At 45.4% G+C, this 14,536-nt stretch overlaps 1 pseudogene and 1 gene segment (V, D, J or C); one reads left to right on the top strand and one right to left on the bottom strand.

Annotated features, from left to right (window-relative positions):
* The first annotated feature begins 4,793 nt into the window (after nucleotides 1-4,793).
* LOC101539041 (immunoglobulin heavy variable 1-3-like) lies at nucleotides 4,794-5,233 on the top strand. The segment is given in 2 exon segments: nucleotides 4,794-4,839; nucleotides 4,917-5,233. Coding segments are annotated over 2 exon segments (363 nt in total).
* Nucleotides 5,234-12,116: 6,883 nt separating this feature from the next.
* Nucleotides 12,117-13,769, bottom strand: LOC129399951 (protein Red-like; annotated as a pseudogene).
* Between the last annotated feature and the right edge of the window lie 767 nt (nucleotides 13,770-14,536).

Raw genomic sequence — 14,536 nt, 5'->3', positions numbered from 1 at the left:
ATGGATTTCTTTTCTCTCGAGTGGGACCAACTCTTAAAGTGTATTTTTGCACATTGTAAAAAGCGTTTAAACTTTTATGTTTCATATTATATCATAAATAGAAGTAACACTATACACATAACTGGATTTACATAAAAATAAACATTAAAGAATATAAATTAAATTGGTTGTTATATAATAATTGCATGCTGGAATAGCAGAGTTTCTGAAAATTTTCATGGTCACAGAACCCCCAGAATCCCTCCCATGGTCTGGAGTCCTCCATTCTCTCTACAAGTTCAAAGAGAACTTTTTATAGAGAAAGAAGATATGCAAATAAGACTGCCTCCACAGTGATGAAAACAGTCGAGCCCTGGTAGCTCCAGGAGCGTCGTCAGTCCTGGAGTTCCCAGGGGCTCTATCCTGACTCAGACAGAGCCAACATAGCATGTGGGCTGAACTGGATTCTCGTGGCTGTGTTAGGAGGTAACTCATGGGCGACAGAGACATGGAGGAGATAGGAGTGGCAGATCCTCTGTGTGATGAGAGTTTCCTGACCAAGATGTCCTTGTGTTTGCAGGAGTCCAGTGTGAGGAGCAGCTGGTGAGTCTGGGGGAGACTTGGTGCAGCCTGGTGGGTCCCAGCAAGAACATGTTCTACCTGCAAATGAACAGCTTGAGGGAGGAGGACTCGGCCCTGTACTACTGTTTGAGACACAGTGAGGGGAAGGCCCTGTGGGCCCAGACACAAACCACCTGCAGGAGGAAGCAGGGTGAGCTTCAGGGGCGCAGACCCCCAGGAGGCTCTGAGGACTCTCCCCTGAGCATCTTTCTGTGGAGATCAGGACTGACTTGCCCCTCAGCTCTCAGCTGGCCCCAAAGGCAACTTGTCCTGTGGGTTGTGGCTCTGAGTCCTTCATCTCCACCATAGGGAGGAAAAAAATTTGTCACACTCTGCCTCCTGACCGAAGTTTTCACTAATGAGACCTTGTCTTCCCTGGAGCCTGAGTGGCATATTATCCCTCGGAAGAAATTTAAATTACCTTGTACAGATTAATTGGTCTCCTGTTATGAGTCACTTCATTGGAAAGAGAAATCCTGGCGTGCACTCAGCTGTGTGCTGGCTCCTTTCTGCTCTCAGGCACACACGTTTTGTGTCCGCTCACGTCTCCCGTCTGACCTGTACCCAGTTAGCCTCTACCTGGTCACCCTACACGTGGGAGTCCTGCTCTCTGGGATGGGCTGATCTCCCATCCCCCGTTGGCTCAGTAAATGCACATTCAGATTTTCCATTTCCTCTCCACCCCTCAGCCATTGTAGAGGAGAGACCAGTTCTTTTGATATGTGCAGTACTGACCCCTTCACAGTGAGGCAAGTGGCTGGACCCAGAGCATCGATGCTCTCGCTGAGCCCCCGTCTCCCAGCATCCCCAGATATACCACACCCCAGAGTCCAGGGACCTCCTTACACTGAGGCTTCATACAGAGACCATTGCAGATGTGACTCTTAATGGATTTCTCATTGTGCATCAACTTCAATTTCCTTCCTCCAAGACAGAGAAAATTGGGGATAAGAATCTAAGTTTCTCCCTCTCCTCACAGGGTAACAGCACTGAAGGACCTCTCCTGTTCTGTTGACCTTTCAAAGTGACCTCTTTAAAATCACAAGTGCACCATTAGTTCTTTACTTTGGGAACTCAAAAGAGTTTTTGTTTTATTATTAATTAATTAATTTTTATTGAATCACCGTGAGAGCAGTTACAAAGCTTTGAGATTTAAGTCTCAGTTATACAATGCTCCACCACCCATCCCTTCACCAGTGCATTTTCTACCACCATGAACCCCAGTATACCCCCATCCCATCCCCCACCCTGCCTGTGTGACAGATTATTTTCACTTTACTCTCTCTTTACTTTGATTGCATTAGATTTTTGACAGAAAACCCACTATTATTATTTGGAATTTTCCTCCAATCAGACCTGCCAAAAAGGCATCACTAGGTAATTTGTTTTCTATTTCTGATAATGAAGAGCATATGATGTCTCATGGCCACGACAGCGGCTGCACGGTTTTGGACTTCTGGTATTTTAGTAATTAAGTCCAGAGATATTTCTGCCAGCAGCCACTGCCTTCCGAGATTGGTTTGTGTGCCTCTGGGATCATGGCCATTCAGGAGTGGAGGCCATGAATCTGGAAAAAATCCAAGTGCCCGAGAACAGATGACTGGTTAAATAAACTTTGGTACATCTATACAATGGAATACTATGCAGCTGTTAGAAAAGATGAAGTCATGAACTTTGCATATCAGTGGATCAACATGGAAAGCATTATGCTAAGTGAAATGAGTCAGAAAGAGATAGACAGACATAGAAAGATTGCACTCATCTGTGGAATATAAAATAACAGAGTAGGAGACTAACACCCAAGAATAGTAGAAATAAATACCAGGAGTTTGGCTCCATGGTTTGGAAGCTGACCTCATATGCTGGGGTAAAAGGCAGCTCAGATAGAGAAGGGAATACCAAGTAACATGTGGATGGAGATCCGGCTTGGGAAGGGAGATGGGTGCTCAAAGTAGAAGTAGAGGCTGAACACAATGGCCACTCAACACCCCTATTGCAAATCACAACATCCAAAAGGAGAGAGAAAACAAAAGGGAATGTCCTGTCACAGAGCAGGGTGGAATGGGGGGGGGTAGAATTGGGGGGTGGGATGGATACTGGGTTCATTGGTGGCGGAGAATGGACACTGTGGAGGCATGGGTTCTTCAACATTGTATGAGGGAAACACAAGCACGAAAATGTGTAAATCTGTAACTGAACCCTCATGGTGATTCACTAATGAAAAAAATAATAAAAATGAAAAATAGAAAATAAAATATATACGTGATAATCTTTCAATGCATAGATGAGAGAGAAAGAGAAGAACCCCTATAGGATCCTAGGGATCAACAAAGGAGAAGAATGGCTCAGGTGATGATGACCAGATTCTGTGTCTGGACTGTCCTTCCTGTCACAATCCTGTGCCATCTCTCTCTGTCTCTGTCTCTCTATTTTTGTCTCTCTGTCTCTCTCTCACCCTCCTTGAATTTCCCTAGGTAAATTTCTTTAGATAATACTATGTAACTTCTCTCTCCATCTCCCTCTTCCTAGCATTCAAAGAGAGACAGAAAGTGAGTCTCTGAATTTCACTTGCTCAGTTTTTCATGCGTACTGGTGGAAAGATGTTTTCCAGACTTCTAACACGTCTGACAAGAAATCAGAACTCAAGGACTTTTCACATTTGGAAAAGTCCATGTGATCTCATGAACGCAGCTCTCTCTTTCTTTTCCCTTGTGCCTCTTTATGTAAATTTCTTTAAATAATATTATTGTGTATCATGAAAAGTCAGAGTTCAAGTCATATGTGCATAAAGAAAGAGAAATACAAAAAAAGAAAAAATAACATAAAAGAAGAAAAAAATAAAAAATAAAAAGAAAGAAATACAAAAAAAGAAAAAAGAACATAAAAAAAGAAAAAATAAACAAGTCATATGTGCATAAAACTTTATTAATTTTATCCTATTCATCCTTATTTACTTATATTTGTTTAAAAAATACTGCTATGTAATCAAGTTGTTGGCAATTATGTTAGACTCATGCCTGGTTTTTGAAGTCTTCATTAACTTAGCAGGTTTAATATAAATTTTTTGTTTAAAGTCTTTACTTAAATATTTAAATCCTCTTTAATTTTGATGGTTTGCATTATTTTTATTTGAGTGAATTATTTAAAGTATCACTTTTACATGATCTCAGCAAAGAACATTCAGTGTCAATTTTAATTTATATATAACTATGTGATTTACCAATATTTTACTCGGATGTATCTACCTGAGAGATCCCTGAGCACAGACCCAGGAGTAAGCCCTCACAATTGCCAAGTGTAGCTCAAAACCTAAACAAAAGGCCCATAAAAGAATATGACATGTGAATAAGGCTTCTGAAGTGAAGTCCCAGGATTCAATCCTACAGTAGAGACTCCAAGCACTTAATGCCTCTGAGAGCCCAAAGGCTCTAATTGCAGGGTGGGGACTGGGCTGCAGGGGGCGCCAAATCCTTGGAGGAGCACAGAGTCACAGGCTTGAAGGGGTGCAGAGGTGGCAGAAATGAAAGCAGAGAAGCAGGAATCTCCTGAGAAATGGGATTTACTTCTTCAATAAAAGTAAAGTTTGCTTTCTCAAGAAAACCAAAATTAAAATAAGGATTGGACAAGAAAGTTAAATTGTGCATATTTATCGGTTTAGGAGGAACATTTATCATACTGTTAAGGCAGTAAAACTTGTATGCAGGGGTGTTTCTGGACTTCTTATTATTTCAAATGGAAACCACTGGAGCATAGGATGGTTTTGTAGTCTCAGTGTAGTATCCCTTGGGGAGTTCCCAGATCCCAGAAACAACCTCAGAGCCCAGGTGTGTCCAGATGTCTCCAGGCCATACAGATGAGGTGGGGGTTGGGAGGCTGAGGGGAAGGTCCTGAAAGGGCTTGGCCCTCCGGAGGGGGAGCTCTGTGTGTACAGAGTCCTGGGTCAGGGCAGGGTCTCATCTCCTCAAACAAGGATCCGAACGTGGACCTCTTCCCTCCCCTTGAGGATGGACCCGGTGGCTTCCACCAGCCCCTTCTCAGGTTGAACCAGGCCTTCAGCTATGAATTCTACCTTCCCATGAATATGCAAATTACACAAGAGACTCTGAGATAAATACAGAAGTGTCTGTGTCCTGACAACCTCACACAGCAGGCACACCCACACCTTCAGAAGCCCCTGAGTGACGGTCCCCACCATGGACTGGACCTGGAGAATTCTCTTCCTGGTGGCAGTGGCTGCAGGTAAGTGTCCCCCATTTGGGGCTGAGGGAACAGGGCCCGTCAAGGGGAGTCCATCCACTCCTGTTTGCTGTCTGCAGGTGTGAACTCCCAGATACAGCTGGTGCAGTCAGGGGCTGAGGTGGGAAAATCTGGGACATCAGTGAAGATCTCCTGCAAAGCATCCAGATACACCTTCACTGGCTACTGGATGAGCTGGGTGCGGCAGGCCCCTGGACAGGGGCTCGAGTGGATGGGAATGATATACCCTGGTGATAGTAATACAGGGTACGCAGAGAAGTTCCAGGGAAGAGTCACCATCACTGCAGACAAGTCCAAGAACACAGCCTACATGGAACTGAGCAGGTTGAGCACTGAGGGCACGGCTGCGTATTACTGTATGAGACACACAGTGTGAAAAGCCACATCCTCAGTGTGTCAGAAACCTGAGGGAGAGGTAGCTGTTATGGGTGACAGGGATGCTGATTCTGTTGATTTCCTCCTCAGAGAGTCAGAGACTGAGAATGGGGTTCATAGGGTTAGGCTTCATTTGAGGGAAAGGCTCAGGATCTCTATGTCTTTCAGAAACAGCCAAGAGAAAGATGGCTTTTCTCGAGAACACCTGGTGTCACTCATGTTTTCTTGAGGGATTGTTCAGTGGAGTGACTCAAATGATACAGGAAGAACCACATGGAGTGTGGGCTGCTGTCACTGCGGCTGACTCGACTGCAGATCTACCTATGGCAGACTTCTACTTTCATTTTGTCTTAAATTATGTGTCTCAGCAAGAAATTCTTTTCTGTCAGTTGAAATCCTGGTGTTGGCCAGACCCCCTTCTGGACTTTCTGTGGAGCACCCTTCTGTGCATGTTTGTATTTCCATATTCCTAAGCTGGAATCCTGCCAATCGACAAGGGACAGTGGAGATCTGAACTTCTATGAAAGGGACCATGGTCCCCTTTTCCTATCACGAGCTGGTAATAAATGGTCAGTGCCATGGTCTTTCAAGTCCTGATGTTGGGGGCATCTCAGCCCAGCTCAGGGTAAGGTGGTTACTCAAGCACAGACACAAGGTCTGGGGTGTGCCCAGGAGGGCTGGCAGTAGCATGGACCAACAGACAGGATCTAGAGCAAAGCCTCAGGTGCTGCTCCCTCCACCCCGGGATCATGCATCCCAGCTGAGTTCACCTGGGGTCTGATGTCACCAATTGCCCAATATTCCTGGAAACCTGGAAAAATTATTGTATTGAGTGAGACAAATTTTGTGCATGCCTTGCAATTTGGGAATAAATGATCAAAATTGATAAGTTTATCTCAATTGATATCAAAGATATGTATCCATGCACAAATTATAGATTAGATGAGCAGAATATGGATATATACATACATACATATACATATATATATCCTTTTAGTGTCCATTTGATGCCTCAGATAGCATGACTACAGGATGGGCTCTCAGTCATGCAGAACACAGTGTTACTGGGAATATTCATGCTCCCATAGTTGAACTATGACTTTACTTCTTAGCAGAATCCAAGATTCATACCTGTACTTTGAAATATGTTGCCAAACTTATCAAAATGGTCAATTCACAAAAAGTGACCAAAATCATTCCCAATGACAGGGAATATGCTCATATCTGATGTGAGAGTATTTTCATTTCCCTCCTCTAGGAGAGCATTGAACATACATTAATCTGGACTACCCTTCAATTTCTGAAGGCACAATGAGCACAATATGGCTGAAATTTCCAACTGAGGTCAATACAGAGCAGAAAAGCAGGGTTCCGTCCTGAAGGACAGCCTGGATTGTCAAAGTGGGTAGAACAGAAAGGCGCAGACAGATTCCTGGGACAGGGCAGTCAGAAATTAAACCACGAGGATTGTTCTCAAAGCTCCATTCTTACCTGTACACAGAGCAGGTGCCTAGATGGGGCTTCTTGGTCACTGAACTGCTACCTACAGTTCTGCAGTGGTCAGACTGTTCTCATCTCCCCACTGTCCTCTGTGTATAGTGACACCTCCAAGTGACATGGGAATGCCATGTTCTCAAATCACCAACCACTCTCCTAGTGCTATATACTTCCAACTGAATCCAGAAAGTCTGGGGCATTGCCCTGAAGACATTTCACTCATAAATTTCACATACATGAGGAAGACCTAGAAAGAGTCCTAATCGTGTCTACCCTCTGTGGGTCTTACCATGCTAACTGAGTTGAAAATCACCCAACTTTCTGCTATACATAAAAAAACTAGAGGATATCATGCTGAGTGAATCAGTCCGCAGGAAAGGGAGAGATACAGGTGATCTGTCTCATAATATGGGGCTTAAAGGATACACAGCAAGGTAGCAACATGGACTACAAACAGCGCAATAGGAGAATTGATCCACAGAGTTGAGTGTTTTGGGTGGTAGGGGATTTTTGTTTTTAATTTTATTGAATCACCGTGAGATAATTACAAGCTTTCATGTTTGGGTTACAATCACACAATGATAAAACACCCATCCCTCCACTAGTGTACATTCCCCACCACCAATATCCCGGGCATACCCCCTCCTTTCCCACCCTCCCCCTTCTTCCATAGCAGATTATTTTCCCCATAAACCTGACTTCAGGGGCTGGAGCGATAGCACAGCGGGTAGGGCGTTTGCCTTGCACGCGGCCGACCTGGGTTCGATCCCCGGCATCCCATATGGTCCCCCAAGCACTGCCAGGAGTAATTCCTGAGTGCAAAGCCAGGAGTAACCCCTGAGCATCGCTCGCTGGGTTGACCCAAAAAGCAAAAAAAACAAACAAACAAACAAAAAAAACCTGACTTCAATCTCTCAATCCTCACAGCATAGTACTCCCTGAATTCCAAGACTTGAACCTGTTTCAATCACCCAGGCTCCACAACAAGTGACAGGGTCAAAGAATGGTTGTCCCAGCTGCACACAGGGCACAGGGATAGGAATTGCTCCCTGGTGAGCAGAAGTGTAGGGGAGTCTCCTAGCCTGACCCAGGTCTAACCATGCACCTGTGTCCTGGACAGACAGGAACCTCAGTTCACCTCACTTAGTCCCGGAGGAGACTTTCTGTTTCCTGTTCTGGGGAGGCCCAAAGCACACAGGCTCCTGCTCAACATCTCTACAGGGTCCCTTTGGTCAAATTCAAAATGACAGGAAGAAAGGAAATGTATTCGCTGACCGGGGCATGTTTTCTGCCCTTTCTAGATTCTCAGGAAAATCCTCTCCTATCACAGGTGTTGAGTTCAAAAATACCAGATAGTTTGATCCATCTTCCCTGGTGAGGTTTCAGCATGAAGTGAGGAGCATCTCCGTGGGACTGGGGAAACATCCCCCTTGCATAGGCCATTGATCAAATGCTTGGATCCCTGTCCCCCTGTAAGTAGTTATCTTGTAACTACAGGGATTCTGGGAACAAGGAGATAATTCATCTGTCTTGAGCAGTAGATGCTCAAAGATTTATGAGAGTAACATGGCCGGGACATACCCACTCACATTCCCATTCACCCATCCACTTCTTCTTCTGATGTCCCCCCATCATCTTCTTCTGATCCATCTCTGTTCTCTTCACTCTACTCTTCTTCTTCCTGCTACCACCTTCTCCTCCTCCTGTTTTCTCCCTCTTGTCCTTCTCAAACTCCTCCTTTTGATTCCATACTACATAATCCTGCTCTTCTTCTAGTGTTGTCTTGTTCAGTTTACACCACTACACTTCCATTGTCTCCTGCTCTTCAGTTCTTCTACTTACCTCGTGTTCTCAAACACATCCTCCACTTTTCTCCTTTCCTTCACCACCTCCTTCACCTCTGGTTTCCTTTCTCCGGTTTCTCCTCCTCCATCTTCTGTGTCTCCGTACCTCCTCATCCTACTCTTATTTGACGGGTTTATTTTCAGTGCCTCCCCTCAGTGTCGTCTTTTCTTCTACTTACCTCTCCATGAAATCATCCTTTTCATGTCTTCTTCCCTCCATCACCCGGTCCTTCACCTGTTTGTTTCTGCTATTTGTGCTCATCCACCTTCTCTGATTCAAACATTTTTGTGTTTCCTTCATTTTCGTCTCCTCTTCATATTCCTGATCTTCTTTTCCAACTCCAGTGTCTCCCTCTCCCCACACTTCCCTGTCCCTCCCCCTCACAAATTCCATTTACAAATTCAAACTCCCAATCACCATCCATGTCTTCTTCTGATGTCCCCCTCATCTTCCTCTGATATATTTGCCCTTTCATCATCCTACTCTTCTTTTCTTCTTCACTCCACCATCTCCTCCTTTGCTTGTTTTTTCACTCTTTATCCAACTCCTACTTTCTGATATGTATCTCTAATCATCCTCCTCTTCGGATGTCATCTAGTTCTCTTTAACAACACTCCACCTCAATAGCCCATCCCTTCACCAGTGCCCATTCTCCACCACCAGTAAACCCAACATCCCTCCCCCCCTCCCCAGTCCCGTCTCCCCCCACCCACACTGCCACTATGGCAGGGTATTCCCTTTTGTTCTCTCTCTCTGATTAGGTGTTGTGGTTTGCAATAAAGGTGTTGAGTGGCCATTGTGTTCAGTCTCTAGTTATCGAACTTTGTATGGGGGAAACATAAGCACAAAAATGTATAAATCTGTAACTGTACCCTCACGTTGACTCACTAATTAAAAATAAACTATTAAAAAATAAATTAATGACTTACATTGACAGCTTTAAAAACTAAAAAAAAGAAAAAGTAATCCTAAAATAAAGGGAAGAAAGAATATACCAACACTTAGAGCAGAAAATAATGCTAAAGAAATCAAATAATCAATAAACAATCAATGAAACTAAAAAAAAAAACACTCCACCTCATTAGAAAACACGATTTTTCTAATTACCGCTCATTCTCAAAGGCCTCAATCCCTTCTCCCTTCATTCCTCCACCACCTCCTCCACTATTGGTTTTCTTCCTCTTGGTCCTTCTCCGTCATGTTCTTCTGGGTCCATTCTGCCTCAACCTCCCTTACTTGATGGGTTCTTTTTTACTGCCTCATCTCCTCTGCGTCGTTTTTTTCCCTTCTACTTACCGCTCCAGGAAATCATCCATTTCTTGTCTTCCTTTCTCCTTCACCCCGTCTTTCACCTGTTTGGTTCGTCTACTGTGCTCCTCTACCTTCTCCGACTCAAACACTTTCGTGTTTCCTCCATTCTGTTTTCTCTTCTACTTCCACGTCATCTATTTCCCCTCCAGGGTCTCCCTCTTCTCACACTTCCCAGTCCCTCCCCCTCACAAATTCCATTCACAGACTCAAATTCCCATTCCCCTATCCACTTCTTCTTCTGATGTACCCTTTATCTTCTTCTGACGTATTTCTCTCTTGTCATCCTGCTCTTCTTTTCTCATTCCCGCCACCACCTCTTCCTCCACAGGTTTTGTTTTTTATCCCTCCTCCTCCATCTCTGCCTTTTATCTCCTTTTTTTCTCCGTACCTTATTTCCTCTTGTTCTGACGTATTCCTTTTTGCAGTTTCAACTGCAGCTAACGAATGGACACTTTCTCTGATCCTGCCAGTCATGGGTCATGTCACCGAGATGAATCAGGTCACTCTCCCTAGATGTTTGGGTGCAAAAGGGCCCCTTATGCATGGTGCACCCCTTTTTGGCTGTTGTTCACACATGTTGCAATGGCCTAAGGACCACATTTATGTGTGCGTGTGTGCAGCTGTGTCTTAAGTGTGTTTTATATGCGACTGTGTGTGAGTGTGTGTGATTTTGATTTTGTCTTTGATTGTGTGGGGTTGTGTGTGCGCGTGTCTGAGAGTTTGTGTGTGATAGAATGTGTGGTCCTGTGTTTGAGGTTTTGTATGAATGTGGGATCATACATCTGAGTGTGTGATTTTGTGTGTGACTGAGTGCGAGGGACTGATAGTATGTACCTGTGTTTGTGTGACTGTGTGTGATACTGTGGACTGTATGTGTGAGTGTATGAATATCTGGTTGTGTCGTTGTGTTTGAGTATTGTGTGTGAGGAATTGTGTGCCTGAGTATATGATTGTGAATGTGTTGAGTGTAAATACACATCACACTGTATATGTGTAACTCTGTGTACATATGTATGATTCAGTGTGAAGGTGTGTGTATGTCTGTGATTTTGAGTGTGTCTGAGTGTGTGAGCTGGGAGTGTACATATGTGTGTATGTCAGTGCGACTGTATAGGTAGAGTGCTGACATGTGAGTCTCAGTGTGAGTGTGAATGTGTGTATGATAGTGTGACTGAGTGAGTGTGGGGGGCCATGTGTGTCTGAGGTGTGTTGACTGAATATGCACGAGTATTATGTGCAACAGTTTCGGTGTGAATGTCTTTGTACATCCTTTCAGTGTGTTGTGTAAGAGCATGTGAAAGAACATGTTTGAGGACCCCCAAGCACAACGACCCATGTGGGGTTTTCTGCACCCAAGCATGCCCTACGACCCCCCGCCCGCCCAGCAGCACAGAGAAGGAAGCAGCAAACTCCCATTTCAGAGATAGAGCACGAGACCCGGGGGCAGGCAAAATAAGCGAGGCCTGTCAGATGGCAATAAAAGGGTCGCTACTACCCAAAGAGAACACCGAGGGACATTTAAAAAGTGCAAAGACCAGACAGGAGGGAATCGTCGCAAATGTACTCAGGACCAAGTGCCCACCCCTAAGAACAGATCTAGTAAGAAATCTACATGGAGGCTGGAGATGGAACAGAGAGAGGGCCGCCAGCCATGGACATGACAGACTTGGGTTGGGTCCTTGGCACTGTGTAAGCTCCCCTGAACCCTGCCAAGAGTGATTCCTGAGCAGAGCCAGAAAGAAGCCCTGAGCACCACAGAAAAAACAAAATCTGTAACCAAAAAAAATGAAAACAAAATTTAAAAAATTGTATTAAAATTTTTAAATAAGTTTAAATATTTCATAAATATTTAAAAACAAATAGTTTATGATATAAAACATTTACATTAACATCATATACAATATTTTTAAATAAATATTTTTTAAATTATTATTTATGTATTTATTTATAGTGAGGACTACTTTTGGAGGTGTTCAGAGTTCATTAGGGCCACAACCAGTAGTGCTGGGGGAAAGACAGGCAATGTGAAGCCAGGGACCGATCCCTGTGCCCCACACATGCACACATGTGCCCTGCCACTTGGGCCCCAGGATAACCAATTTTAATGGAGCCAAATGATTACACAGTAAAAGTTTATAAACATTCACTGAAAAAAAATCTTGCGACTTTTCTGGGAAAAGAGCAATGGGACACACATCCTTGGAGAGACTCTTTCTGTGCATTAATGGAGATCAGTATTTTGGTCTTTTGACCTCAACCCCATCAGCTTCCATCTTCTTCCTCTTCTCAATGATTGTACTAATCTTCTTCCACTGGCGATCAAGTTCTGCTTTGTCATTGGTTTCCTTAAAGCGCCTGGTTTTCCGCCCTTCAGACAGCTTGATGCCATACTGGAATGCGGCTTTGGGCAAAGCTGTTTGTTGTTCATATATTCACTGTATTCCTCTTGGGTGTCAAAGTCCCAGTGGTCTAAGGGGCCCTTCTTGTTACCCTGGTCCATTTTGCTGTAATCCACCTCCTCATCACTGTCCACAGCCATATCATCCATCGTGGCTGGGTAGCACCCAGCATAACTGTTGGACATCCCAAAGAAATCTCCAAGCTGCTTCTTGTCCTCTGGCTTCTTCAGCGATTCAGTGCCTTCCCAGCCAGTGGAACCAGAAAATTTTTCATTGATGGACTTGACCAAATCCTTGGCAGATGCAGGTCCTTTGTCAACATCAATGGGCTTGTCATCCACTTTTGGCTTCTCGAAGTAGCTGTGTCTCTTTTTCTCCTCCTCTCTCTTGCGGTCCCACTCCCGTCCTCGCTCCCCTCCCGCTCTCTGTCCCTTTCATGATCACGCTCCCGTTCTCGGTATCTTTCCTGCTCCTTGTTCCGTGGTGTCTTGGTTGTAGAAGGTACATAATCCCCAATGTCTTCAAATATATTCATGTCAGCCTCGGGAGGCTTCTTCTCTTCCAGCTTCCCTTTATCTTTCTTCTTGAGCTTCTTTTTACGGGTACCCTGCCTCAAGTAGGAAAGAATCTGTGTGAGCTTGCTGATGACAATGTCACTTGTTGTCAGTGTGGTCTGGGCCTCCATGGTGGGGCAGTCCGCCTTGCTTCAGATAAGAGTGATGGGGATGTCCGTGTCCGCATACTCATCATCCAGGTCCACCACATAGGCCATGCGGCCCGGCAGGAACAGCTCATTCCATTCGTACGCTTTGCTCTTGAAGAGCATACGGTAAACAGTGCGGCCTAAACGTGTTTTAAATTCAATTTTGTTTTCAGGGTCCTCATCTTTCTTGGTTTCCTTCTGGGGCTTTTCCATCAGTTCTTCCTCCTCTTTCTCCTTGCTGGCAATCTCAGCTCGTACCTTCTGAAGCAGAGCAAAATCCAAGCCTTTCACTAAATGGGTATGTTCCATGTCACCACCCAAGAACTTGGACTCCTGGATCAACTGTCTTCTTTTCTCTGCAGCTGATGTGTCTGCCTCAGCAGTGGGGCCCACAGCCCTGTAATTTGCCGTGGTGCTGATCAGGCTCAGATTCTTCATAATCTTTGTTCACACCATCTCTTCATTCCTTGGCCCGGTCCCAGTATTTCTCTGCTAGCTCTCGCTCTCTCTCAATTTCTTGCTGGCGAAGTTTTGCATAATAACTTTTCTTTTTTCTCCTCCGCGCAGCTGGATCCTCATCCTCATTATACTCCTTTGGCATCTCACGTGATTTAGAGAGTGGTGCAGAGGTAGGTGCAGCCCTTGGGGTCATGAGAAGTTTTCTGAAATCTTCATTGGTGAGCTTAGATTGGTGGAAGGAGTGAGGATCGTCCACATCGTGGCCATCTGGGGCCAAAGGATTGGAAAACGGCTTGCTATCTCGCTCCGGCATTTTGTCCGCATCCTTTATCGCCAGCAGGAACTCAGCTTAAATAAATATTTTATAAAATATTGAAGGATAAATAATAATAAAAAGCAGCACACCTTCATAGACAGGGTGTGGGAGCCGCAGGGCAGGTGGGTCGTGACTCGGGCCCAGCCAGAGGCGGAGCTATGACAGATCGCCCACCTCTGGGCCCATAGCTGCCCCCAGGCCCAGCACCACTTCTTGCCTCCTCTTTCTCTGGCCCCATCCCACCCCTTCCATCTCCCTCCCTCCCCCTGCCTCGGGCGCGGCTGCATCTCTCTGTGGCCCATGCACTCAAGGTCGGGCCGGAGAATGACTTTACATCTGGCGAGATTGGGTTTCCCGTGTGCTTTCCCCATCAGCAGAGAAACCAGCCCCTGGGCGGGATGCAATTTCACAGGGAAGCCGACTCCGGCTGTGGTCTGGGGCAGGCCTGTCCTGCAGGAGCCCCCGACGCTGGCCCAAAGATGTGCGGAATGGGGAGGAGGCGGGGGTGTCTCTGCAGGAAATGGTCCCAGAGCCGATGCCAGCCAGAGGTCCTGGAAGGCCTTGCTGCTCCCCCTGCACCCAGCACGCCAGCCCGGCTGCACAGAGACTGACCATGCCCACGGAGAACCATGCTCAGCAATGATCAGGCATGGCCATCCCCTTAAAAACTAAAAAGGCAGGAATAATCAAAGTGGACAACGGAGCACTGACTTCTCAGCACTGACGAACGTCTGCCTGTTCCTGGAATCAATGAGAGGGAGAAGCCGGCCTTCC

This window comes from Sorex araneus, chromosome X, assembly GCF_027595985.1.
Source record: "Sorex araneus isolate mSorAra2 chromosome X, mSorAra2.pri, whole genome shotgun sequence".
Taxonomy (NCBI): Eukaryota; Metazoa; Chordata; class Mammalia; order Eulipotyphla; family Soricidae; genus Sorex; species Sorex araneus.
The sequence above is the reverse complement of the archived record's forward strand: the minus strand, read 5'-3'. Positions and strand labels throughout refer to the sequence as shown.